This window comes from Panicum hallii, chromosome 7 (genome assembly GCF_002211085.1).
Source record: "Panicum hallii strain FIL2 chromosome 7, PHallii_v3.1, whole genome shotgun sequence".
NCBI lineage: Eukaryota > Viridiplantae > Streptophyta > Magnoliopsida > Poales > Poaceae > Panicum > Panicum hallii.
Genome location: NC_038048.1, coordinates 35470515 through 35497582, shown reverse-complemented (window position 1 = coordinate 35497582; position 27068 = coordinate 35470515). Strand labels below are relative to the sequence as shown.

General features: G+C 43.5%; 1 protein-coding gene across 2 annotated transcripts; it reads right to left on the bottom strand.

Annotated features, from left to right (window-relative positions):
• Window positions 1-21658: 21658 nt before the first annotated feature.
• LOC112899147 (NAC domain-containing protein 104-like) lies at window positions 21659-22869 on the bottom strand. 2 transcript variants are annotated; one of them, XM_025967496.1, is made up of 3 exons: window positions 22619-22869; window positions 22223-22518; window positions 21659-22050 (listed from the first exon to the last, which is right to left on the bottom strand). In XM_025967496.1, exons 1-3 carry the CDS (start codon window positions 22776-22778, stop codon window positions 21901-21903), a joined length of 606 nt encoding a protein of 201 aa, XP_025823281.1. In that variant the 5' UTR covers window positions 22779-22869; the 3' UTR covers window positions 21659-21900. The 2 variants fall into 2 exon arrangements, with proteins under 2 accessions (XP_025823281.1, XP_025823282.1); XM_025967497.1 differs by having other exon boundaries at window positions 22292-22518.
• Between the last annotated feature and the right edge of the window lie 4199 nt (window positions 22870-27068).

Here is a 27068-nt window from a genome sequence, read left to right as displayed (position 1 = left end):
TTTGAAGTACTAAATGAAGTCTATTTGCAAAACTTTTTGCATGGATGGGTTGTAAATCGCGAGACGAATCTAATGAGCCTACTTAATCCATGTTTTGCAACAGTGATGCTACAGTAACCATCCGCTAATTATTGCTTAATTATGGATTAATTAGCATCATTAGATTCGTCTCGTGATTTACAACCCATCCATGCAAAAAGTTTTGCAAATAGACTTCATTTAGTACTTCAAATTAGCAAGATTCTTTTGCTACAGTGAAATTTTGCGTTTTTGCATTTTGCGTTTTTGTGGAACTAAACAGGCCCTAGGCAATAAATACGGAGCCAATAGCCATTGTGGAGCTGCACTCTAAGAGAAAAACAAACAATTTCTATCTCATCTCCTCTGGCTCTCACTCCTTCACACGCATAACCTTGATTTGGATTTTTTATTCACATGTGGACCCCACATCTAATGTCAATTCAGGCCTGAACTATCGTGGGAATTACAATAGCTATTGCCAACTGACTCGAAGACCCACCTTAAGATTAGGTTGCCTTTGCTCTTAGGCGCCACTCCATGTGTCATGATTATTCCATTTGCAGCGGGCAACGTGGGTCGAGAGAGGGCGTGATGTTAACATGGGGCATGACAAGAAAAGCTATCACCTGAATTTTTTTTGAGTGCATCTGAAGCATTATGATGAACAGAGCAATTCTTTGAACACTTTCCCCCTCCCCATCTCCCTTACCTTTCTCACTGAAAAATCTAGACAAAAAAAATTCTCAAGAAATTCATCCGCCACTTGTGACACCGTGCCGGGCCCACTTGCCAGCCACTAGTGTGACAGCAGTAAGAGCAGCTCCGGTCCAGAGCTCCGCGACAGAAAAAGAGGTCGGGACGAATCTTTGTTGCCGGACCGGCACCGCTAGGCTACAAAACAGTATGATCTGAACAGTTGAAAACCCAGGAGCCGCGCCGGTTAATCGCCGTCTCGAGCAGCTCACCGAGGATAAACAATGCGGCTCTGTAGGCGCTAATGGCAGGGTTAACGCGGCTAAGCTAGGGCAGCGCCGAAGTCTTGGGTCTGCAGTGCACTTTTGTGGCGCTGTAGCCAGCAGAGGCAGCAGTGTTACCCAAATCAAGGGATTCGGCTAGCTCCACTTGCAGGAGCTACTCTAGGATTCATCAGACATCGATCATATTGTATGATCATCATGCACAAGGAGATGATGTCCCGAGGTGTAGATTAAACTTTGGAGGAAATTTTGTGGAAAGTTTGCACGATCGTAGTTTCATAATATTAATATCCAACCGGCCCCACATGCCACGTAGACACGTAGTGACAGCAAAAAAAAATTGAGTTTTTCTTTTTCGAAAGAACATTTCTGTTTATTGCATTGATGGAGTAGTCTGAGGAAAGTCTCGGAAGTACTCAAGTACAGGAGGATTAAGTGGTTCTGTTCCACGTAGAATTCATTCGAGATTATCCTAAATCTTCCACGGTCAAAATAGCGTTCTCGAGATATTACAAAGACGTGTGTTATTGTTAGTTATTGCTGCTCCATTAGTAAGTTTATTGATCTAGAAAAGTTAAAACGATTAATAATTTGGAACGGAGGGAATACGTTTTTTAATAGAGAACATGTATTGTTGGCGTGCAAGAATGCTGTTTTTCTATGATGCAAACTGATAACCCTTAGATGCACCTCCAACCATTTTTAGTTCAAATATTTGTACTACTTCTTCAAAATAGGATCTCAATTTAAAAAATTAGCACAAATATTTGAATTAAAGAGGGTTGGAGGTGCACCTAAGGTCACCAATTTACACCGCTATATTTTTGCCTCTTTTACGGCGCATATATACTACCACTTGATAGTACGTAGTAGTATAGAAAAGATCCAACTGTCCATTAGAAACGGTAAAATTATCATTAGTAACTTAATATAAATTAAGGATAATTTTTATAATTTTTTTGCAATTTTGTCCATTGCAACTATTTTTAGCATATTGCAACACTTTTAGGCCGTTGCATCAGAGGTGAAACCATATAGTAAAATAATTTTTTTTCATATTACCCTTATACTATCTTTACTACTTAGATATACTACCTTATACTACTAATCAATGTTCCAGTGGTATGAAAAAATCTCGACTAGTATACGGTCGTATTGTGCGCCGTAAAAGTTCTCATATTTTTCTATCCAGGAACAGCTCTCCTCAGTCCTCTCACTCTTTTCCGAGCTAACGTTTACCCGTTTGTTCAGGTCTTCGAGCACAGTTGACTTCAGGTAGTTCAGTTTGAACAGCCAGAGTTAAATGCGTGTAATCGATTGCCGCACGAAAGACCAGTAGTTTCTCTTTCTCCACCGCAATCTCTTACCACAGAAATCTTTTTTTTCATGTATTGAAAAATTAGGCACGCCAGCGCCGACAGAGGACTGTCTGTCTGTTCTGCAGTGGTATATTTCATAAATATATGTGTATCAAATCAAAGGAGTTGTGCGGTGTTCAGAACTTCAGATTGAGAAGTTACATTCCGGTCAGGTTTTGCTGAAAAAAAAACAGCTTGATTATTAGGCTAATAGTGATAAAACAGTAACATAATTTTATAAAGGAGAAGACTTTAGACTTGTATTTAGCTTTGTTCGCATGCGTGTCTGTTCAAAGATTGGACCCTGCGTGTGCAGTTAAAAGGACATTGCTCAGCTCAACTCCAAGAGTAGAGAGTTGCACGCCAAACGGTTTGACTTCAGATATATTGTCCTGTGGTTCTGTGTCCGGACTGGAAAACCATTAGTAAATTGTATTCTAGACCTTTCCCTCAAAAACAAAAGGTTGGAACCTAATACTATGTCCCATTGGCACCCTCTGGAAGCCTACAAGAGGTTGTTCATTGTTTGGTTGCATCTGATGAACATTTTTTTTCTAGAGAATGTGATTTTCTAGTGGTGGTTCTAGTGGACATAACATGTGATTTGAGTTATTGGAATGCGACTGAAGGGTTAGTGTTTGAAATTTTTTACCAAATTTCTAGATCACTTCAGCGAACTTGTGTTTACCCTTTTTTTGGTATGAGTTTGCGTGGCTGACTTGTGCAATAATACAAAGTGTTCAAGCTAGTACTGGTAAAACTTTGTTCCATTTCTAAATTCCAACCCCATTTTGTAGGGTTTTCATGAGTCCATTTTACTGGTTTAGTCCGCGACCGCGTGAACAAATCCGGTAATATGCACGAGAAAGACATCTACGATAGAGACCTTAGTGAGGTAAAACCCAATTATCAAGAAGCTAGCGAGTGCTATCGCTGTCATATTACTGGGACTGGGAGTACACCAAAAAGATAAAGGAAATAAAGACGAATGAGGTGCCAGCAAGGTGGCAGTTCAAAGCAACAGCTTTGAATTAGGGTTGCCCTCCCGGCGCCGTTCCAAGTCAGATTCCATGGATGGCAGGAAGGGCACAGTAGCATACCATCACATGAACCCAAGTACCGGCCGTGTTCAAAGTCTGTGGCTGCTTGCAAGCTGTAACTTTGGACCAGAAACAGATGCTCTGGCAAAAGTTGTGGATGAACTGAATGCCTTGCCGCGTTGCTCAGCTCATTCTAGAGTATACTACAAGTAGTGTCTCTTTTTGTCGATCGGAGGCGTACTTGTTGGTTCGGTGTACTCAGATCATCATCATTAGAACATTCTGAAGAAGAATTTCTACGAGGAATCCTGAAGTGTTCTCTGAACAGTACTCATCGACACGTGCGGGATCGCTGTGAACCATTCCTTGGTCTTAAGCCATGAGGCCAGCTTGGCTGCTTGGGTTTCTTTAACGATAAGGTTAGGCCATGAAGCAAGAGGAAGAGATCAGGCGCACGTGCAGAGTTGAACAGTTTCTTTCGATGCCGGCTTTTGATCGATCCAACGACATATCCCTCCAGATCCAACTGCTACTTCTGACGAAACATCGCTTTCTGCTGCTGAGTTTTGTTGACCGGTTTCTCCCGGAGATACTATACATAGAGATAAAGAGGAGACTTGCCTTTGGTGATGCTATCACTGTTGTCAAAAGAGTGTGGTTTGGCTTCTGGATGGTCTGAAGCTCGAACAAGCTGCAGTTTCAGCCTGATCTATCAGACTGTCAGGTAGCTCAGGCTTTTGTTCCATTTGAGATATAGAAGACATCGCAATTTCAGAAAAGGATTTGGTCGATCGAATCTTGTAATAGCGTCGTATGTATGCATCTGAAGTTTGCAGTTTGCAATCAAATTCGATAAAGAATGTTACGATCACAATTCATAGTTGAAGAAGCAATGGACAGGAAAACAAGATCATTTAAAATTTCCAGCAATTTTTTTGACGAATCGTTTCATGCAGCGTAATACAACATTTACCGAAGACAAAGTCATTTGATTTATTGTGGCGCATACATAGAATGGCAGCAATTTGATCTGCCCCAAGCAAGATGTTCACTATTACAGTCTACAGACGTATCTAGTATCCATGCAGTGAGAAGAAGGCACGGTGACGCCGGCCGCAGCTGGTCTGGCTCCTCTGGTACGGGTGGTGGCGGCGGCGCGCTGGGAAGGACTCTCAGGCGTGTACTCCGGGGTGGCAGGCGAGTACTCCGGAGACGCGGCGCGGCCCGAAGGGCTGGACGGTGTGTAGTCTGGAGACGCGGCCGGCTGCGGCGACGGGCTCAGGGGCGTGCGCTCCGGGTCCGGCGACCCCGCGCGGTCGGCATAGCTCAGCGGCGTGTACTCCGGCGACGCGGCACGCGGCGAGTACCGGGGAGGTGACGAAAGGTCGTAGCGCCTGTCGCCGCCGTCGAAGTAGTCCGCGTAATCCGGAGGTGCAGATCCCCGCGACGACGGCGTCAGGGGCGTGTACTCCGGCGACCCCGCGCGCCGCGACGGGCTCGATGGCGCGTACTCAGGCGTCGACCCGGCGCGCGGCGAGCAGGCGAGGGACGATGATGACGACGGCTGGTAGCAGAACCTCCTGCCGCGTGCCGCCGACACCGAGGTCCGCCGGGAAGCAGGGCCGGCGCGTCACCACGAACGGGCCGCCGGACGACGCCGAGAAGCAGCAAGAGGCGGCGGCGGCGGCCGATCTGGCCGCGGGGGAGGGCGACACCATCGCCATCGCGCGCGGCGATCTGGGATAGCTCGGAACTCGGAAGACGAGGAGAGAGTGGTTTTTCTGTGGCGGCGGCGGCGATCGGTGGTGGAGTGGGGGAGGAATCGGAGGATGCGGATGTGATCGTGATGGATCCGCGGCAACATAGCCCGCGGGTCGCGTGGGAAGCAAGCATCGTCCCCGGTTCCGGTTCCATCCCAGGCTTTTGCCAGCTTTCGTCTTCGACTCCGACTGGGTGGTTTTGGCGGGGCGCGGCACCGTACTTCGCGCGAATCAGTTTCGCGCCATCGACTAATCGGATTCGAACCGTGTGGGCCCCGTTCGCTCGGATCAGTTTTGTACGCGCGTCGGCGGCTCGGCGCCACCGACTTGGGCTTGAATCCGAGACGAGACCAGTCGGTTAGTTCGGATGTGGGTGGGCCCGTCTAAGCAGCCGCTGTCCGCAGAGGCATCCCGACTAGCTAGGATGGATCCGTCTGGGATCAACTAATGCGCAGTTAAAGTTTCTGTAATTAGCTGGATAGTGACTATCCAATTATGCTTATAAAATCCTCTCTCTTGTGCATAGGAATAGCACTTGGAAGAAATTTAAGGAAAATTTATCCGAATATAAATGTCTCGTTGGTGAAGTGTTTAGTAGTGGACCCTGGATGAGATCATTTGCAAAGATGATCTTAACAACTGATCACACAAACAAGCTGTAAGCTATATACTATGCACTATTGACGTGCTAGACTGACACTAACCATCAGGAAGACTGTTTTGTGGACAGAAACACTTCGTTTCAGAACTGTCCAGCTGACATGAACATGACCATTTTTCTTTTCAATCTTCAATAATGTAAGAACAGTTGGCCCTGTGTAGTTCAACTCGGAGAACAGAGAAAATCGAAATTAATGCCTACTCTTGCTTTGATTTATGTATGAATGACTACTGCTCCAGCACAGTCTTTTATCACGAGTCAGTCTTGTCACTCTCAGGAATAAAACAAGCGGTTGTTTGGCTACATTCGTGAAACATTTAATTTTGGAATTTCCCTCATTTTGTTACAGTTCTAGTGGAAGCAGCTGGTAACTTGAGGTCCTTCGGATTGACTACATGTAAGTTAGTAATTTGAACTTAAAAAAAATTCTTGCTCCTTCACCAGTCGGTAAACTCTGTTGCATTTCCTATCCCACAGGTTTCACGAGTCCATTTCATCTGATTCATCTCCCTCCGCGTGAACAAATTTGGTAATATGCAGAAAACCGCAACTTTTCGATGATAGAGACCGCAGAGGTAAACCCAATTATCAAGGGCTGCAAATTTGGACCAAAGCGAGTGTCATCGCTTTCGCATCAATGGTACTCTACCAAGTATAATTAAAAAAAATACAAATGGAACTTGGAATTAGGACTGATCTTCACGGTTCCTAGTCGAATTCCATGTATAGAAAAAAGAACAGTACATGAGTCAGCACGGATTGTTCAATGTCTGAGGCTACTTGCAAGCTGTAACTTGGACCAGAAGAGCAGATCCTCTCGGACCAAGCCTCACAAGTCAGGAAGTTGTGGATGAACTGAATGCCTTGCAGAAGGCTTGTAGTAGAGTGCCACTACTAGCAGTTTCTCTTCTTTATCGTCGATCGAAGATTAGACGCATATTAACTTATCGCTAGTGTACATATATAGAACATTCTGGAGAAGGATTTCCTGAAGAATTTCTAAGAGGAATCCCGAACCGTTCTCTGAACACTCTGGATCCACATGCGTAGAATCTCTCTGAACCACTCCTTAGTCCTTACTATTAAGCCACGCTTTGCCAGTTTGAGTTTCTTTAGTCGGTAAGGTTAGGCTCAGGCCATGAAGCAAGAAAACGGATCAGACGTCGCACGTGCAGCGTTGACGAATAAGGTTGATCGCGCTCATTCGCGATGGTTTTGGTCCACCGACATATCTTCTTGATCGAACAGCTCATCATCTCCCTCTTTCTGGAGAAACATCACTTTCTACCGCTCAAGCTTGTTGACCGGCTTCTGCCAGCAATGCCGTGCATGGTGACAACCACTGGACATTTCTTCCGTGATCTAGCAAAGTTGTCAAAAGGAATCAACAACCGTGTTATTTCGGAAATAGGTCAAAAGAATGTCGTTTGATCTCTGAAGGACCTGAAATCTGAACCAGCTGCCGTCCCACTGTCCCAGCCTGATCGGTCGGACCGCCAGTCCGGATTTCTACTATTGTTGTGATGAATGCAAGATGTTGATTAAATTGTCAGAAAAAAAAATCTGAACGAATCTTATAATGGCATAGTGTGCCTCTGAAATTGGAAAGAACTGTTTGCGCCTTCAAATGTAACGGGCTGTCTAGTTTCAGAACTAGTATAATATCTGAAGGTGAAAAATAAGTAAACTGTGACCAGCCTGCCCAAATTTGGCTTCAGGGTTCTATAGTCACTGGCTAGAGCCTTCTAGCTCGCTGCGACTTGCAAGTCTTGTAACATGAGAGGAACAACAGTGTGTCAGCGCCACCTTTCCTATTCAAATATGTGTTGCTGTTCGATCTGTTCAAAACAAGACAGCAATGCAGATTTACATATCAGAAATTCAGTGAAGAACTCACAATCACAGTTCACCTACCAGGCGGATGGACAGGAGAAGAAGATGACATCAAATTTTGACAAAGAAGTTCATAATTCATACATATACGCTGCATTTGCGTTTGATGCACCAGTGTGCAGAATTTGCCAAAGATCAGGCAAAATCACTCGATTGAATCTGCCATGCCTAGAATGGCAACAAATCGATCTGCCTGAACCAAGATGTTTCCTATTACAAACTACAGGTATGTCTAGTATTCATGCAAGAATAAGGCACGGTGATGCAGGCCTTGGCTTCAGAGTTCAGAAGTCACTGGCGAGACCGCGAGAGCCTTTCGAGCTTGCTGCGACTTGTACGATGATCAGGTAAATACATTAGAGGAACAACAATAGTGTTACGGTCACCTTTCCTATTCAAGTACTGGGACACAGGGACGCAGGGGCTGCGTGTAACGACCCAAATATAATTATGATGTTAAGCATTGCATCATGAGCATTCTTGTTAGCATCTATAAAAATATTGTATTCATTTGAATGCATTTGAATTTGATTTTGAATTATTGATACATTTGGAACACATGCTTTGTGAAGCAACATGCTCTTTCGTTATAGAACTTATATTGGGAGTTATGTTAGTAAAATACTACTTTGCAAAACTAAATTCAACTTGAATTTAGGTGATTTTTTCTGGAATTTAGGAAACCATCTTGAGGCCAAACAACTCAGCCGAAAACCCAAAAATAACATTCCGGGAAGAATTCTAATTTCAAATCTCCAGTAGCTTTTCTACCAAATCCAAGCAAAATGGGTCGCTTTTGGTTTCCGGTAGTAACACAAATATTGGTGGAATTTTTGAGGGCTTGGAAGATTAGTTTTGCAGATTGGAGCAAAGAAAAAAGTTTCTGCACAGAACCAACATGCTACGTCTTTGTTCTTCGGATTGTCCACTTCTCTACCACAGACTGCCCGCGAGAAGCCTCTATGTACATATCCTCTGTGTAGAGAAGTTATGCCACACGCCCCCACCAGGCCTACCCGACCTCCACCTCACCTGATGGCCACTTTCCTCCCTGCTGCACTCTCTCACACAGAAGCCTCCTCTCGCTCCCTCCCCCTTGCTTTCTCCCCTAACCAAGCTATGGAGGAAGAACTCACCTTTCCCCACTAAATCCACCAGATTCTCAACGGAGTTTGCTGGAGGATCAACGGAGGATGACGCAGACGAGCTCCTCCACCACATTGACGAGTTCTTCCTCGCCGGAGACCTAGGAGAAGGCCATCCCCAAGCTTTTGCTTCATACCCAAGACCTCAAGGATGAACTCGACTCGATCTACACCGATGCCACTCTACGCCAACAAGTGGCCCCTTGCTCGTGCTCTACTTGTCGACGGTGAGCTCCCCTCACCGCTCCCCTTCCTTTTTTTGTCCTCAATCAAGCTCCCTAGCCTATCCATGACTTTTCACCATTGATAATCTAGAGCTTTAGAGACTCCATGCATGTCAAATCTACTAGTCAAGTTGAGTTCCCCATGTCCTTAGAAACCCATAGGAACAAACCACACTCAAAACTGTTGCTGGATGTGCCGCGGGCGACCTCGCCAGTTACCCTCGGCCGACGAGCGGACGGTCCGCCACCTACAGTCGGACAGTCCGCGAGTCATGGCCCCAACATCGAGCTTCTGAAAAAAAATACACTCTTAGAATTTTGTAGGGCGGACCGTTCGTCACACACTACCGATGGTCTGCAGTTCACTTCTAACTTTCACACAGAATTGGATTGTTTATGGAACTCACCTCGACCTTGTACGGTGGACGGTCCGTTAGTCCACACCGGACGGTCCGCAATACTGTAGTAACATAGTAGGCAAACTAGTTTCTTAAATGTATCATCTTGCATAATTCATATAAAATTGAATATAGCTCCGATTGATATGAAACAAATTTTGTTGGCTTTGTGCCTATGTTCTCTACCTGTTAAAAATATGTTTGCTCCAAAAATAAATATATTATTTTCCATTTTATTAAATATGTGTATATCATGTTAATTGCTTAATTAATTCTCTGTTAGTCCAAAAATTATGAAACCAATTTTGCTAGCTTCTTATGGAATGTACCATCCTTTAGACATATTTTTTTCCGTATAAATTGTTTCTAGATTGTTACAATTTAATCTATGTTTGTTTCAACCTAGTTAACTTGTAAATTGCACAATAAATATATATTTGCCTCTAAAATTGTGGATCCAATTTTATTACCTTTGCTTGACCTTTGTATACTTTCTGAAATTGATAACACCTATGTAATAGTTATATATTCATATGCTTTGTAATTTATTGATTAAGAGGTTGCTACTTAGTTAAATGCCTGGCTAATTATTTTTATGATGCTCCTAAAATCATGAAACAATTTTGTTAGTTAACTATGGCCATGATGATATGTTATTGTTAAATGTTAGCTTTTATTATATGTTTGTCGAAGGATACAAATTTAGATATATTTGTTCTAGAACTAATTTACTTACAAAATTCCTAGCGAACCAATTATACTCATGTGAGCTATCAACTTTCCTTTATTAATTAAAAATAAATGTGATATGCTTGATGATTACAAATTTCCGTGATACAACTTACAATGATGACGCTTGTCTTAATTAAATATGATAAACTTAAATTTATTATCTTAACTAAGATGTTATGTTGCTAGTAGCTATCCATTAATTATTCAATTGTCTAAATTTTGCTACTATAATATTATCAACTTGTCTAAGCATGCTCTAGTACTCTTGATAACAACTATGAACTAACTCCCATGATTGATGCTTCATGTTATGATGAGTTAACTTATTGTTAGATTATATGATAAATAATAATAGCTCAACTAATTTTGATGGCATCCTCATCTTACAACTTGTCTTGTTGAGTGTGTGCAAATGTATGAATAAGAGTTTGATATCTTCACCCTATGTAATTCTTGTATGCCTAATTCCCCTCTTTTAATTGCTTACTTTGTGACCTTGAATCATGTTAGCCATTACCTCTCATGGTTCATTGCATCTCATAAGCATATACATTCACAGCATCTTTTCTGATTCATTCATTTATCTACTTTCTTAGAGAATGACGTTCCAGAATATTACGGTTGCAGAGTACAAAAGCAGGCATCTATGTATCTCAAATCTTAGTTTTAATCCTTAATTTGCTATTATAAAGTATTGCATGTGCATGGAATTAACCTTACCTAATCCATGTGATATGTGTAGAACCCACTAATCATGTTTTCTCCTTCTAGCTCTAGAATAACCTATACTAGGTAATGTATGTATGTTTAGACTTCTCGAATTAATTTATTTAGCCATGCTTAGTTTATTGTAGAAGTCGAGAGATGGCAAGGTCACCATCACTCGCAAGTTATAGTATGTTTGTCTAAATATATACTTAAGTAGACAACAAGAATTAAAATATGAGCAAGTTATGAATGTTGGATCGAGACTTGAGCAAGTAAGATAGGACCATGTTGGGAGTAGAATCCAAGTGGCATAGGCTTGCTTGAGTTGGTTAAGGACCGATGCGTCATCGCTTTGATACTTCAGCATATTTTTTCGTACAAACCACATACTTAAATATGGTAATGGTAAGTGAAAGGACCGTGATGTCGCCTAGAGGGGGTGAATAGGCGCACCTAAAAATTTTTCCTGCCAAACTCGGAACTTCCGGGTTAGCAAATCCGGAACTTCCGAATTTAATCAGGACAGTAGATGAACTCAGAACTTCCAGGTTCTACAAACCGGAACTTCCAGGTTCACACAGAGCAGAGTGAAGACAATGAATCTAGCGTGAGTAAATAGTTACAAGTTCAAACTCCAGATATAGAGTAGGCTAAGTGGAGTTTCTGGAGCAGGTCCACACAGCCCCTATAATCATAAAAATAACAATATTTCCAAGAACACAAGTGTTCAATGAAGAGCTCCTCAAATCTACGAGATAAAATCGAACATAATTGACACAAGAAATTTTACCAAAGTTTAGATTCACCGCATGTGCTGCACAAGCTCAGTGAATCCTACTCTCCGTTGAGGAGTGCCGTGAAGCCTCCCCACCAAGGTGCTACATAAGCACACCTTGGTCTTCCACTATCTTGATCTCCTTCCCTTGCGGAGGTGGAAACCGACCCCTACAAACTTCTCACGACAGCCCACACAATTGGATGCTCGTCGGGCAACACCTAGCCGTCTAGGAGCTAAAGCTCCAAGAGTAACAAATACGAAACACATGATTTCGGCTAAACTCAAGTGCTCAAAGTTTGCTATGCTATCTAGTGCTCTCAAGCTTTCACTCTCTCAAACCCAACTCAAAGATATTACAAGAATCACACAATCTCACAAAGAGAGGTTGGGGAGAGCTTAACAAGGCTACCAAGCTTTCCTGGGACGATCAGCAAGCAGCAGAAAAATGACTGGAACAACAGCCCACAAAGGAGGGTGCATAAGGGTATAAATAGCTGGGTCCAAAGAAACTAGCCGTTATGTGACATTTAGAATCCGGAACTTCCGGATTCTGACACCCGGGACCTCCAGGTTTTCAAACCTACTAGCTGTTGCTGCCACGTAAGAAAAACTCGGAACTTTCGGGTTGGGAAACCCGGAAATTCCGGGTTGTACCAGCTAATTCCTCTTAATATGCACCTGAGGCTTTTGTGTCTCTCTCAATTACTTGGGTTACTTGAGCACTGAGACTAAATCAAAACACAATATGATGCATCTCTCTTGATAGTACGGCACACCTATACTCAAGATTAAAGATAGATTATATTTCAACCGTTTGAGTTTCTCAAAAGTGTACCATATCATGCCTCGATCATTCTCAATCTGAGAAGTGTATCCAACTTAGTTCCTGTAACTTGAGTACAACTTTCTTCAGCTAGTGACTTGAACCATTATCTTTGAATGAAATCTACTTATTGTTCAAACCACCATGTTTACAATAAAATTCTATAAGGATTGATACTTGCTAATATTAACACTCTACATGACCAAAATTCTTCAAATTGAATCCAAAGAAAGTTTCTTCACCCTAGCGTTGATACCTCGGCACAAACCAATTGCCCTTCGCCAAGCTTAGCCCCTCGAAACACTATCCCGAATTCCAACTCTTCATCCTTGCATCATACAGAACATAGAGTTCCATATACGTTTGTATCATAATTAAAACATCAATAGAACGTAGAGTTCCATATAGGTTTGTATCATAATTAAACTATCAATGAAATCCATTCTTCATAATTCTTTGCAACTTATCTTCTATTGATAGATTGTCCATTTCTTCACGAGAAATTCCCTTCTAGTGCTATAACTTTATCAACAAGCTTCATTTGGACATGAGAATAAATAGATGTCATCAAACACGTAACTTCAATCCATATAATAATCATTGCTTGTCAATATTGTCACTTTAATCATAGTTTAGTCACACGTGTTGTCATATGAGACTTTTATCTTTACTTTTAATATCTTTCATCATAAAGATTCCATTGATATACCAATCAACTCCTGCTCGTATACTAAACAAGATCATTAGTTCTTAATCGTGGTGCCATTTTATTCACCAAAACCCATTAGAAAAATCCATTAGAGATCTAGATGCACTTTCAGTAAGCTAAGTATTATACGCACACCCTTCACTGAGCGGATTCGGTGCGATTTGTGATGGGATTGTAGTCAGCGGTTCCATTGCACCTGTCCATCCCGGCTATTCGTTCAGCGTCAGGGATAGGTATGCGAACGTTTGTCATGTGAATCATTACTTACGGACCGTGTCATGTGGGAAAAGTTATACACCCCTGCAGGATCTTAATCTATTGCAATAGCCGCGCTCCCTGTCAAAAAGCACGTATTTTGATTTTAACGTAGAGTTTCATGAAGAGGCTTATGGAAGATTGAGCTCGTGATTACCTGATCATTTTACTTATGCAATTGTATTCGTGCTTGATGTAGGAATGTAGATGCAATATCTTTTACTTATTCACTTGCTAAATTATGGTCGTATTTTTTATAGATTAATGTTAAAAACTGACTAGCCTCTTGCATCCACTAAATGTATAGTATTATGGATAAATTCTGCATGTATGAAACGTGCTTAAGGTGTTGCCGTTAAGTTGTTTTGCAGGTTTTCTTCTAGGGAGTGACGACCACGTTTATCCCGCCGGAGCCGGCAATGTGGATGTATGGTGGAAGTTACGCAAAATTTATGCAAGTGGTGTCTTATGGGCAATGATATTATTATTGCTAATTAGTATTGTCTGCTTTTCCGCTGCTTTTTAGCTCTCAATCTAATAAAGATATAATAGGTTATCCACCTAGATCTAGGATACATTTGGGAGAAAACCTTTTTAATTGGTGAAAACTTTTATGATTATATATTATAGTTTCAATTTATGAATTTTTGTAAGATGATCAAGACTTATAAATTAAAGTTTAAAATTTGCTCTCACATGTATCCTTATGATGGTTGCTATGATATACAAACGGTATGCGAGTTGCTCTTCACGCTCAAGACGCGTAAATGATACGTAAGTTGCTCCTACGCGATGCTCAAGACGCGTACCGGGAACTTTTAGAACTATTTCATTTAAGCTGGATTTATCGATGGACGATCGGTTCCTCGCACTGCGGGCCTGCCGGCCGCCGGACGGCGCCGTGGAGCAGCAGGAGGCAGCTGATCTGGGCGCGGAGGACGACGACACCATCACCATGGCGCGCGCCTATCGACCAAGGCCGCCTGCGCGCGCGCGCGCTTCGCGGACGATCGAGAGAGCTCGGGGACACGAGGAGTGGTACGGGAGCCGCCGATCGATGGGGAGGAACAGAAACTGAGAAGGGAATGGATCTGCACGGCGGTAAACAGCGCGCGAGGCCACGAGCCAAGTCGGTTTCGCGCCGTTTGCCAATTCGGATTCAAATCGCGTGGGGTCAGGTCGGCTCCGTTTCAATTCGCGGTCGCTGACTCGGATTGGGCATTTGGGCTGGTTGGACTCTCGAGTGGGCCCGGCCGCCCGGCTGGGCCCGGTTGATCAGCCACTGATGCGTCCGCAGATAATCCAATCTCCGTCTCCTGAGGGCAGTGGCGTAAGATGAAGAGTACGCCGGCGACGCGCCCCGCCGCCGCGGAGCGCCGCGCCTTCATGTCCGGCGAGGCCCGCCCCCGAGCTCCGACGATCCACCGACGGCCAGGTACACAGGTGCTCTTCCCCGTACCCACTCCACCGGCCTGCTTAGCCGTGCGCGAAGGTGTTCTCGAGGGACGAATCCTCATGGTTTTGGTCACAGAGGGAATGCTAGCGCTGCGTAGCTACTAGCCAGATGCCTAGATTTGTGTTTCCCCTGCGAGGCCGGATGATAATTTGGAGGCCTCTGGAATCGGAATTGTCGCGCGGGTAGTGAAATATTTCGGAAAAAAATCGATACAATTTGGGTCCGGATGTTTATGGCTCTAGTTTCGATCGATACCTTGCCTTTGCCATCGTTGCGGTTAGCTTCTGAATGCTGGTATGAGCGTAACTAAGGTAGTAGAAACTTGAGAGGAAACTGTTATGTTCATGAATGCATTGTTTGGTACTTGACTACTGCTAATATTTCTGGATAATGGATTCTGCACCTCTATTTCTACCATGGGCAATATGGGATTTTGATGGGTCGCAAGATGTTCATGGTCACAGGCATCACATTTAGGCATTTAACTGTGTTCTGATCTTGGGTTATTGAATTATGCCTGCACCTAGCCTTGTGCTGTTGTGTTGCCAGGGATAGTGATTATGTTAGTGGATTGTTGCATGTTTGTAGGGAAGCTGGGAAACAAAATTAAACTTAACATGATCATGGTTTCATGCTCAAATCATTCAGTACAAAGTGAAACTGAACCACTAGACGCTGGAAGTGTAACACTATGGTTCTGTCCTGGTGACCTGTTCTTGCTTAATGATGACTTAGCAGCACTATCGACTTTCTGCTGTAGCAATCTTTAATCTTTTGTTAGTCACTCATTTTCAGGTGTGGCGAAAAGGTTGGGGTTGCGATGATATGGCACCACGTAAGGAATGGTTAGTGTCTGATCACCAACAGCCTTTGCCACGTCGAATCTTTAACTTTCATTGGTCCATGCAGAATCAATGCCCCGTCCTTATAGGGATGGTCTTCTTGTGGTCCTGTGTTACGTGATGCTATGTGACATGATGAGTTTGGCAGGATGGAAACGGACTTAGCCACTAACTGCACTTTCAGTTTATCTCAACCATGGGCATCATTGCTGTTGAGCATAAGAGTAGTACACGCACCCATTTAGTTTTGCTTACTCAATGCGTAACTTCGTGTCATCACCTGAGAAAGACAGCTAGTACTTGTTGAAAGTAACAGATCCTGACTCATCTATCTTTTTTTTTGGGTATGTACAGATGACTCTCAGATACTGCATGGAAACTGATTTAGTTTTGCCCCCCTAATTTTCTTCTGAAATTGCTTTGTCGAAATACTTATTTTTTGGGTGAGTGCTTTGCTTATTCATGACAAGGCATGTGGACTCACTTAGGGGATGGCTTTGCATGATAAAGCATGCGCACCATGCGGTCCATGCCAGCATATCATGCAGCCTTTATGAAGTAACTATGGTAAGGTCAACAGGGTCTGATGCACTTACTAAGCACATATAGTGCGCAAACTAGAATATTGGATCAATGAACAAAACGTGTGGAACCAACTGAAGTCAACCATTCACCCTGTTCCAATTATAATTAAGTGTTCATATGTACTGTCATTTAAACTTGATACTAATAACTCTATAATTTTCACATTCTTGAAAAGCAAATGAAGCAGTAATTAACTGATCTATATGTCTTATATAGCTGGACCATACTAATGTCATTATGCTATGCAACAATTTAATAGGTTTTCTCCCTAATTTGTTTTTCCTTTTCATTTCCTATGCTCTATGAGCTTCTTAATGTTTGTTCATGTCTGGGTACATTCCGTAAGCACTGTTCTTCTGCTACTCAATAACTACATGGCAGGGATTGGCTGGCCATGCAGTGCAATGCCACCACATAGCACTTAGCACCTGATTTTCACCCCTTCTCCACTGTACAAGTAGAAGTGCATCCATGTAATTCCCGGTCTGCTTGCACCTTCATAGTCCCGCATAGTAAAATCAAACAATATTTCTTCTTAATACAAAATATGCAATTCTCCTGCGTATTCTCAAAAAGTCATTCCTGGTACCTGCAATTCCTGTTCTACTGAAGACGTTGAACAGCATGGAGGACTGCTAATATATGAAAAACTGAAATGGGTTTTTACTGGGAAGACTTTATGATTACAAGTGTTAATTAAATTTATCACTATCCTTTTGAATGCACTAAACACTGCCGTTGCCGGTCCCAACCCGCGATGAGAAAATGTGGAGGGTTGTGTTAGGTTTGGCGAACCAGCGTAAAAGATCAGCCACTCTAATGGAAATGAAACCCATAAGAAATTCGTTGGGGCGTAACCCTCTTAGCGACGCGCTACATCGGAACCCGGGTGTGGTGTTAAATGGGCAAGGGCCGGGTCGTCATCCCCTCAGAGGCGCGTCGTATCGTGATCTGGGTACGATGATAAGTGAGCAAGGGTCAGGTCATCGTAGTCTCTGTGGCGCGCTACATCTACGCCCGGGTGTAGTGAAAAATGAGCAAGGGTCTTCGCATTTCTCTCGACGGGTGCGAAGGGTAAGGAAGCTAGTCGAGCCAATTAGGATTCGTCTAGGTAGTTGGAACGTAGGGTCTCTAACAGGTAAGTTAAGAGAACTAGTCGATGTAGCAATTAGGAGACATGTAAATATTCTATGCGTGCAGGAGACTAAATGGAAGGGCCAGAAGGCGAAGGAGGTGGAGGGTTTTGGCTTCAAGCTTTGGTACACGGGGACAACTTTAGGTAGGAATGGTGTAGGCATCTTGATCGATAAGAGCCTTAAGGATGAGTTGTAGATGTTAGGAGGCAAGGCGACCGGATTATCCTAGTGCGGTTGGTCATTGGAGATTTGGTTCTGAATGTGATCAGTGCCTATGCCCCTCAGGTAGGTCTTAGTGAGAGTTCCAAGAGTCAGTTCTGGGAAGACCTCGATAGCATGGTTAGTACCGTGCCTATCAGTGAGAAGGTCTTCATAGGAGGAGACCTCAATGGCCATGTGGGTGCGACTAATGTAGGATATGAGCGAGTACACGGGGGTTTCGGGTATGGTAGTAGGAACGAGGGGGAGGATGTTTTGAATTTTGCGTTGGCTTACGACCTGCTGTTAGCGAATACCCTCTTTAGAAAGAGGGAGTCCCATCTAGTGACTTTCCATAGTGGACAATACTCGAGCCAAATCGATTTTATCCTTGCTAGGAGAGAGGATAGACGTGCCTGCTTAGATTGTAAGGTGATACCTGGGGAGTGTGTTGTCCCCCAACACAAGCTTGTGGTGGCGGATTTTTGTTTTTGGGTACGTGCCCACCGGGACAAACGTGCCAAGATTGCGAGAGCGAAGTGGTGGAAGCTTAGACGGGAAGAGGCACAAACGTTTAAGGAGAGGATGCTAGGCGAGGGGCCTTGGGAAGAAGGAGCAGATGTAGATGATATGTGGCTAAAGATGGCGACATGTGTTCGGAAGGTGGCCTCAGAAGTGTTTGGTGTGAGTAGGGGAGGCAAGCAGGAAGCGAAAGAGACTTGGTGGTGGAATGATGAGGTGCAAAGCGCTATTAAGGAGAAGAAAGAGTGTTTCAAATGCCTTCACCTCGACAAGAGCGCAACCAACATCGAGGGCTATAGATTAGCGAAGAGGTCTGCAAAGCGAGCTGTAAGTGTAGCGAAAGGTCAGGCTTTTGATAACCTTTATCAACGGTTAGGTACGAAGGAAGGAGAGAAGGATATTTATAGGATAGCTAGGACCCGCGAGAGGAAGACAAGGGACATAAACCAAATCAAATGCATCAAGGATGGGACAGATCGACTTCTGGTGAAGGATGAGGAGATCAAGGACAGATGGTGAGAATACTTCGACAAGTTGTTTAATAGGGAAAATGAGGGTCCTACCTTCGAGTTGGACGACTCATTTGATGATACCAACAGACGCTTTGTGAGGAGGATTCAGGAGGCAGAGATCGGAGAGGCTCTGAAGAGAATGAAGGGAGGTAAAGCAATGGGTCCCGATGGCATCCCTATTCAGGTGTGGAGATGCCTGGGCGAGAGGGCGGTAGTATGGTTAACTAAGCTTTTTAACCTAATTTTTCGGTCAAATAAGATGCCGGAGGAATGGAGGAGAAGGGAGATGTTCAAAGTTGTACTAACTACCGAGAGATTAAGCTGATGAGCCATACGATGAAGCTTTGGGAGAGGGTTATCGAGCATAGCCTAAGAAGGTTGATAAGGGTGACCCAAAACCAGTTTTGGGTTCATGCCTGGGAGGTCAACCATGGAGGTGATTTTCTTAGTACGACAGTTGATGGAGAGATATAGAGAGGAGGAGAAGGACTTACACATGGTCTTTATTGACCTAGAGAAGGCGTATGACAAAGTACTGAGAGACGCCATGTGGTGGGCCTTGGAAAAACACAACGTCCCAACTAAGTATATTACCCTCATCAAGGATATGTACAAGGATGCGATGACTTGTGTTCGAACATGTGATGGCGATACCAGTGACTTTCCAATTAAAATAGGACTACATCAGGGGTCAGCATTGAGCCCTTATCTATTTGCTTTGGTGATGGATGAAGTCACAAGGGACATACAGGGTGATATCCCTTGGTGTATGCTCTTTGCTGATGATGTGGTGCTAGTTGACGAGAGTAGGGCAGGAGTTAATATGAAGTTAGAGCTGTGGAGACACACATTAGAGTCGAGGGGGTTCAGACTGAGTAGGACCAAGACCGAGTATATGATGTGCGACTTTAGCCCGACTAGGCATGAGGATGGGGACGTTAGCCTCGAAGGTCAAGTGGTGTCCAAGAAGTATATTTTCCGGTATCTAGGATCAATGCTTCAGAAAGATGGAGATATTGATGAAGATGTTAGACATAGAATTTCAGCCGGTTGGTTGAAGTGGCGGCAGGCTTCGGGCGTCCTCTGTGACAAGAAGGTGTCACAGAGGCTAAAAGGTAAGTTCTATAGGACGGCGATTCGCCCGGCGATGCTATACGGTGCTGAATGTTGGCCTACAAAAAGGTGACATGTCCAGCAACTGAGTGTAGCAGAGATGCATATGCTGCGTTGGTTCTGCGGGCATACAAGAAGGGATAGAGTCCGGAACGAAGAGATTTGAGATATGGTCGGGGTGGCACCTATCGAGGAGAAGTTGATTCAACATCGGTTGAGATGATTTGGACATATACAACGGAGGTCTCCCGAGGCGCCGGTGCGTAGTGGAGTTTTAAAGCGGGGCGATAATATAAAGAGAGGTAGAGGTAGACCTAGACTAACTTGGGACGAGACGGTTAAGAGAGACCTTAAGAAGTGGAATATCGCTAAGGAATTAGTTATGAATAGGAGCGCTTGGAGATTAGCAATTAACGTACCTGAATCGTGATTTTTGTTACTTTTTGTTTAACCTCTAACTCTTACTTTGGCTTGTGCCCTTTTTGTGTTTCTTATTCTTGTTTTCTGTGGGTTTCATCTCTAGCCTACCCCAACTTGCTTCGAACAAAAGGCTAAGTTGTTGTTGTTGTTGTTGTTGTTGCCTTTTGAATGCACTAGTTGTTTTGGTTAGTTTTTTTTCTCGAATACTTTTGGTTACTTTTGTTACTAGAGAAGTAAGAAAAATTGATTTTCCAGGCAGAGTACTTTGAATAGAATTTTATACCCATGCTATTGATTTTTATCTTCAAATATTTGATCTTTTGATTTCAATTTTACATGAAAGACTTGAGATTGAAAAGTTGATCTAACATGTTATTTCTTCTTAAAAGAGTCCTCAAGAATTACTGGATGTGAGGTGAGACTTGCAGTTTTTAACTGCTTGCTCAAAGTTCCAGTCGGTCAGTTATGGTTAGTACCAACCACTTTTATTTACTGTTGAGCGCACTTAGTTTTTTTAATCATATTCCCATTTATGTTCAGTACATTTGTATTTTTTTCTCGAACACTGTACATTTGTACTTATTAGGGCAATATTAAGGGTGGCTTGCAACAGATAAGAACATTCAAATTTGATTAATAGCTTTTAGAAACTTGTAGCTTACTTTCTGTTTTGTGGCATTTGTCTGTATGTCAGGAAGCGAACTTCTGATTTATCTCTAGTTTCTCCCCATCAATATAAAAAATGGTCAGCAAGAGTACACCTCAAACGATATCATATTTAACCACTGGCATGGCATAGTCTGCTAGCCAAGAAAAGCAAGGACAGGCATGCTAATGCTATGGAGGGATGCATTGAGGAGTTCTCTTAGCTCACTGAATTAATCACATACCAAGACTAGATTTCTCCTACTACCTGTTTACAAAGCAAAGTTTTTAGAGGACGTATGACAGCCCTAATTAGTGATCTAAAGCCAGTGCACTATGCACTGAAATCCACCAACAATGATTTAGAAAGTTTAGTGCCTTCTTGTGTATCCAGTAACTGGTTTGTCAAGTCTAATGAATTCATCGCAGCCCCACTTCCCCATACAGTCAAACCATCTGTGTAATATAGACACTCAGAGACATATACATCACAGTTTGATGCTTACTTCATGGATGACATCAGCAGCAATATGCTTGCACAGGCTCCAATCATGTCATTTTTCGAGAATTTTTTTTCCTCCACTGTGATTTTTGGGCGCAAAACACTATTGCTCACACAGAAAGGAAATGTGTTGGGGAGGGGAAGCAATGCATCCCTACAAGCACTCCTATGTGCTAATCCTATAAGCTGTTATCTGTGGATTTCATCCATGATTTGAAGTAACTATGAAAAGTGCTCAAGAAAACTAAGCAACCTTGTAACATAGGAGGTTATTCACATTAATGCCATAGTTACGTCAAGCTAACTCAAGTTTGTTACATGTGGCTCGTCCTTTGTGGAGAATAATTACATGTGTGGTCTAGACGCAGTGTCTAGGTTCAACACCTATGAAATCATTTGATCTTTTGGAGTGTAACTTTTCCTGCTAGAATCAACATCAAATGGTACCATAGGTACATGCCTACTACCAGTTCTGCTGATAAGGGTTCTAATTATTTGACAAACTGACTTCATCATAGTCGTCGAGGGATAGGAACACCTCATCTAAGCATGAAAGCTCCATGCCCTCCTCATGGAAGTTCGCTTGCGATCCACAGGTCGAATCAAACACTCGGCATATCACCCAGTTATTGGACTCCTGCAATGATCATGCAAGCATTTTACCCTTACTATAATCATGTGTATGTAGCTCTTACTGTGTTTGATCATATATATATATATATATATGAAAAATCTTTTCTACACTCGCTTGTAGCTATATATATTCAATAGTGCTAAATGAAGTAAACAAACATATATGTAGCTCTTACTGTGTTTGAGTGACCTTTCTCCCTGTGCAACTTCCTGCTTGAACTAGTTGAAGTGCTACTGCTACTCACCTTCCTCCCATCTAGTAAGTGGTACTCATGCATGATCCAGTTGGTTTCAATCCCCTCAGAGGGCTCTCCAATGGAGAAGACAAGCGTCTTCTTCAGGCCGATGTTGCAGCCACTACTTTTTACCATCTCATCGGCACAAATAGAGCTCCAGTAACCATTTGGTGTGACCCTACTTTGTGTTGCATGACTGAAGAAGTACCACTGGTTACCTGCTTGAAGTGCTTTGTCTAGAAAAAAAGTTGTTGCTAGCAATCAGGACATGACCCTCACACCAAACAGTGATGCTGATAAGAACATATGATTAGCTGATAATAGATAGATGCATACCGTTCAGTTCCCATGGATCGTAGTGGTTCAGAAGTATTGTTGGGACGATGTCTGGCTGGCATGGAAGCAGGGAGGCTTTGTGGCGGAGGAAGTGGACGACGAGCTCTTCATCCGACGGGAAGAAGTGGAACCCTGGAGGAAGGTCAGAAGCTCCACCCATGGCGAGGTGAGGTCTGAGGTGCAAGCCGGAAGTAGATAGGCTAGAAGCAGGTGGAAAGCTACTATGAGGGAGACGGAGGAAGGAGTGCTTGCTTAATGTGATGTCTTAGTGGTACTTATAGGCGCTGTATGCGTGTATGTATTTGGGAGAGAGGGAGAGACGTGCATCTCAAGGAGCGTCGAAAGGTTTTGAGGCGGCTGCAGCCTGGTGCTTTCAGAAGCCTGTCAACTGAAGTGTCCTGCTTTCTTGTCCTCTCCATTTTTTTTAATGGAGGAAACTAATCATGCTCTGCAAAGACGAAAGACTGCTGTTGGATTTGAACAGAGGTGTATATCTTGCCTTGATGCTCGGTGAGTACATCACAAAAAATTTGCTATCGAGGATCGATGGCAACTATGAAGGCCATCATTGAATGCATGCATGCATGCATGGTGCTTCATCATGGTCCACATATTTTATTAGCGAGAGGTGATTAGACGAGAAACTGTTCCTGTTCAGCAATGATGCTGTTTTGGGAGCAACTAATCACAATAGGCCCTCCAGAGTGCATTATCGTTGACTCCTCTTTGATACCATATTAGCGTTGGGGGCATAAAACATTTGTATTTTCATGTCCAGACTCTTGGATTGTAATACGACATTGCTTATGTTCTACTTTAGGTACACTTCAAAACATCATGCCTGCCCAAGGAAACTGCGATGGAACGCAATATCAGGTGATTGGTTTTTCTTCTTATCCTCGTCCATATCTGAAATCAGGAGATGTGAATGAAAAGCTAGACAGAGATGATAGAATCAGCACTCGGCATGTTTCATTTGCGCGTGCAAGTTATATGAGAAAAATTATGATATTGTGGTTAAATCCTAATGTTGATTAGACAAGAGCTCTGACTTGCTTACAGTTGATGTGTGTTGGACATGATGTGGATATATCAACCAATCATACAGCAAACAGTAACTTGAGATTTGTTTTAGCGCTGCCATGATACCTATGTGATTCCTGAACAGTCAACTTCTGGGCAGGCGAAAGTGCTGCAAGTGCAATACGGTATGAACATTACTGACTTAAAGAAATAAAATAGTCTGGCGTGCATCTTTACCATTTTTCTTTGGCAATAAATTATGTCCCATATTCTGGGTTTTTAATAGTTTATTTGAAATAATTTAGTTAAGTCTTTTTTATGAATAAAAGGAGTATATATTCTTTTTTTTGAAAACTAAGGAGTATATATTCTTCCTCAATAGGTTTAACATTTTTTTAAACAATAGGTTTAACACTTGAAGATAACTAGTCGGTATAAGAACGTCACTACGTAACTACGCAATCGACTTGAGGTTGAGGTTTGGGTACTGTACCATCGGAGTTGATTGGTACATGAACTATACTCTGTATCATGCTGCAGTCATATGAAAAGTATACTCTAGGTTCAACTTCTTGTCACTTCATATGCAGCATGACCTGCTGATGTCTTTCACTAGATTTTGACAGCTTGATTTCTTCGTGAAGCTTAGGGTGCTGTCATATAGATGTGAATGTAAGAAAGTAATGTCGAAGGCAAATTGGACTGTGGACTTATCATCATCAACTGCTTTGTAAAATTTGCAGCACAGATGGACCATGCAGGTGTCCTGCCGCCCCTATAGTGGATCTTCTTAGTGCTGCTACCACATGAATCCGTCTGTGATGGCTGCCTTCCTCCTCATGTCATGCAGGCGTCACTGCCATGCCTCTTGACCATTGCTACTATCAATTGCCGCGCATTTCCACCAAAAAGTTGCGGAGACTTCAGTGGAGTTGTGGGAAAGTACAGAGGGAGCATCACTTGGAAATGAAGCCACTCAGGTTCCATGTGCCCCCTTTCACCCATCCATTCTATATCCATTTCGGCAAACTGCTTCGTCAAAAAGAGGCTTGTCAATCATCATTTCAAGTTACCCTCCATGGTCAGTTTGCAAGAGGGACAGGAACAGGGTTTGGCAGAAATTTACCACTAGACAGCGATTTAAGACGGCGACACTGAGATGTTGAATCTTTCGGTACATACCGCCTTGCTAAGTAAGCGGCGGACCAATTGGTAAAGGACAACATTTTTGGCAGGAAAAGGCTACCCACAGATAGCGAGCACCCGTGTCAATGTTGTTTGTGAGTTGCTAACCTCCCTTCAATGATATGCTAACCACTGTGTGCTCCCTAACAGTTGGTAAGATGCTGCTGATCTTGGTGCAGGTGCAGCTTACAAGGATAACCCTTCCTCCTGATCGTCAGAATCTTCCAGTAAGTATACCAACAACTCTGTTTCTGCTGTCCTTGTGTAAAGGAAGAAGAAAGGTCACAGAGAATCATTTAGTCAGTTCATGGTGCCCGAGCCCATGCACACTGATGCCCTCTCTTCTGCTTTTCAGCCCCTTCTCTTTAGGGATGGCGTTTTATGCATGCCGTGTCTCTTTACGGCAGGACATGCAGGATTAGGCGAGGTCCACTTGATACTGGCTGGGGCAGCGGTGGCGCTGCTGGTGGCAGCAGCAGGGGTACACGTGGGCTACCTAACGCCCTGTGAGTGGGTCCCACGCGTCATACATAGGGGGCTTCCATGGGTCCCGCTGCCCGGGTGACGTGCTGATGACGTAGCTCTGCCTCTGCATCCCCGTGCCACAAAGATGATCGATCAAGGGGCCACCAGCAATGCAAGCTCTTCAGTGGCACACTCTGCCTCTGCATCCCCGTGCCACAAAGATGATCGATCAAGGGGCCACCAGCTATGCAAGCTCTTCAGTGGCACTATGACTTCTTTTGTTTCAGTTCGGCAAGTCGGCATGTGTCATCTTTCTTTGAGTCTGTGCACTAACATGAAAAGCATACATGCTGATCCTGTTAGTACTACCTTAATGATTGCTAGATTTAAACCACTTAATACCAACTTCATCCCTGTCTGGAGCAATATTAGGATTTTCCCTATCCCTGTAGGAATGGAGCTGTTCTTTCCTGCTAAGTTTTAGCACTCCAAACACACACAAACATGTGTGCTGACTAGTGACTACACAAATCATATGCAACTGACTAAGATTTCACAATCTGGTTATATTCCCATCTATCTTGGCGACTAATTCAGCTTTGCATTGAGATGCTGGGCCCCTTCATGGGGAGCTCATGTTGGGCTATCCCTTCCCTGCTGGTGCAAGCACCAAGTATGGTATGGCGGCCTTCTTCTATATCAAAGAAGAGACAATACGGCCTACTTGGCCTTGGTAGCACTGCCATGCTGAGCTTGTCTGTTTCGGCCCTTCTCTCTTGCTATCCTGTGGCCAAACGGGTAGCCTTACTGTTATTGCTTTAGCGTTCTGTTACTCTGTGGCAAGGTTGACGGCATGCTGTTTAGTTACTGCACCCTCAAATGATTGATCCTTCTTCTTACATGTTTCTTTCTTTCTTTCTTTCTTTCTTTCTTTCTCACATCGACTGTACAAACAAATGTCGCTGCTTTTCTCGTCTCTTCCCCTCGCTTTGACAGAGAAAAAATTCCATGCGCAGATCATCACCGACGGAACCAGCTGGGACGTCACGGTTGAACATTGTGCTGCGTGCCAGCGCCTGCTTGGTCCAAGCATCGGCTGAAGGGTCCAGAGAAGAGATCAGTCATCACTGCCTTGCCGACAGATAGGCACCGGGAAAGATGTGCTCGGACAGTAGAGGAAACGATATCTCCCACAGGTACATCCAACGACTCGATTGACGGGCCAGGTAGGGGCCGGGCCGGACCGGCAATGTGGCACATTTGTATTCGGTCGATCTTGCTAGCTGCTACTTACCGGTCAGCCAATCAAGATTGCTGTGGAAAATTTAAGGTTCGATTATGTAATGTAGTAGGGTACTAGGGTAGGGTGCTTTTTTTTTATCATGTACTGTTGATGACGTTCTAGCTAGCGGTGTTTTATTTGACACTGGTGCCATGTGTGTCAACTTGTCAAGCCTTGTTTCTCTGTATAAACATGACCATTTGACACAAACACGGAATCCGACAAGTGTCGGCTAACGTAAATAGCCGGAGGCGACTACCTACAAGGGTGGTATGGAGTAGTGTGAAGCCAATGCAAGCTGGTATTGCCTCAAATACAATGTTGTGCACTTGGCAAAGGGAGTTCGGACGGTTTCCTTACTGGCCACGAGGCATGTCAAGAAGGTATTATAATTTAATGCCGGCGAAGAGCTGAAGAGAGGAACTAGACCAAACGCGATCCCTCCATTCTAAAATGTACCAAGATGTTATAAATTCATCCTAAGTCAAACTTCTT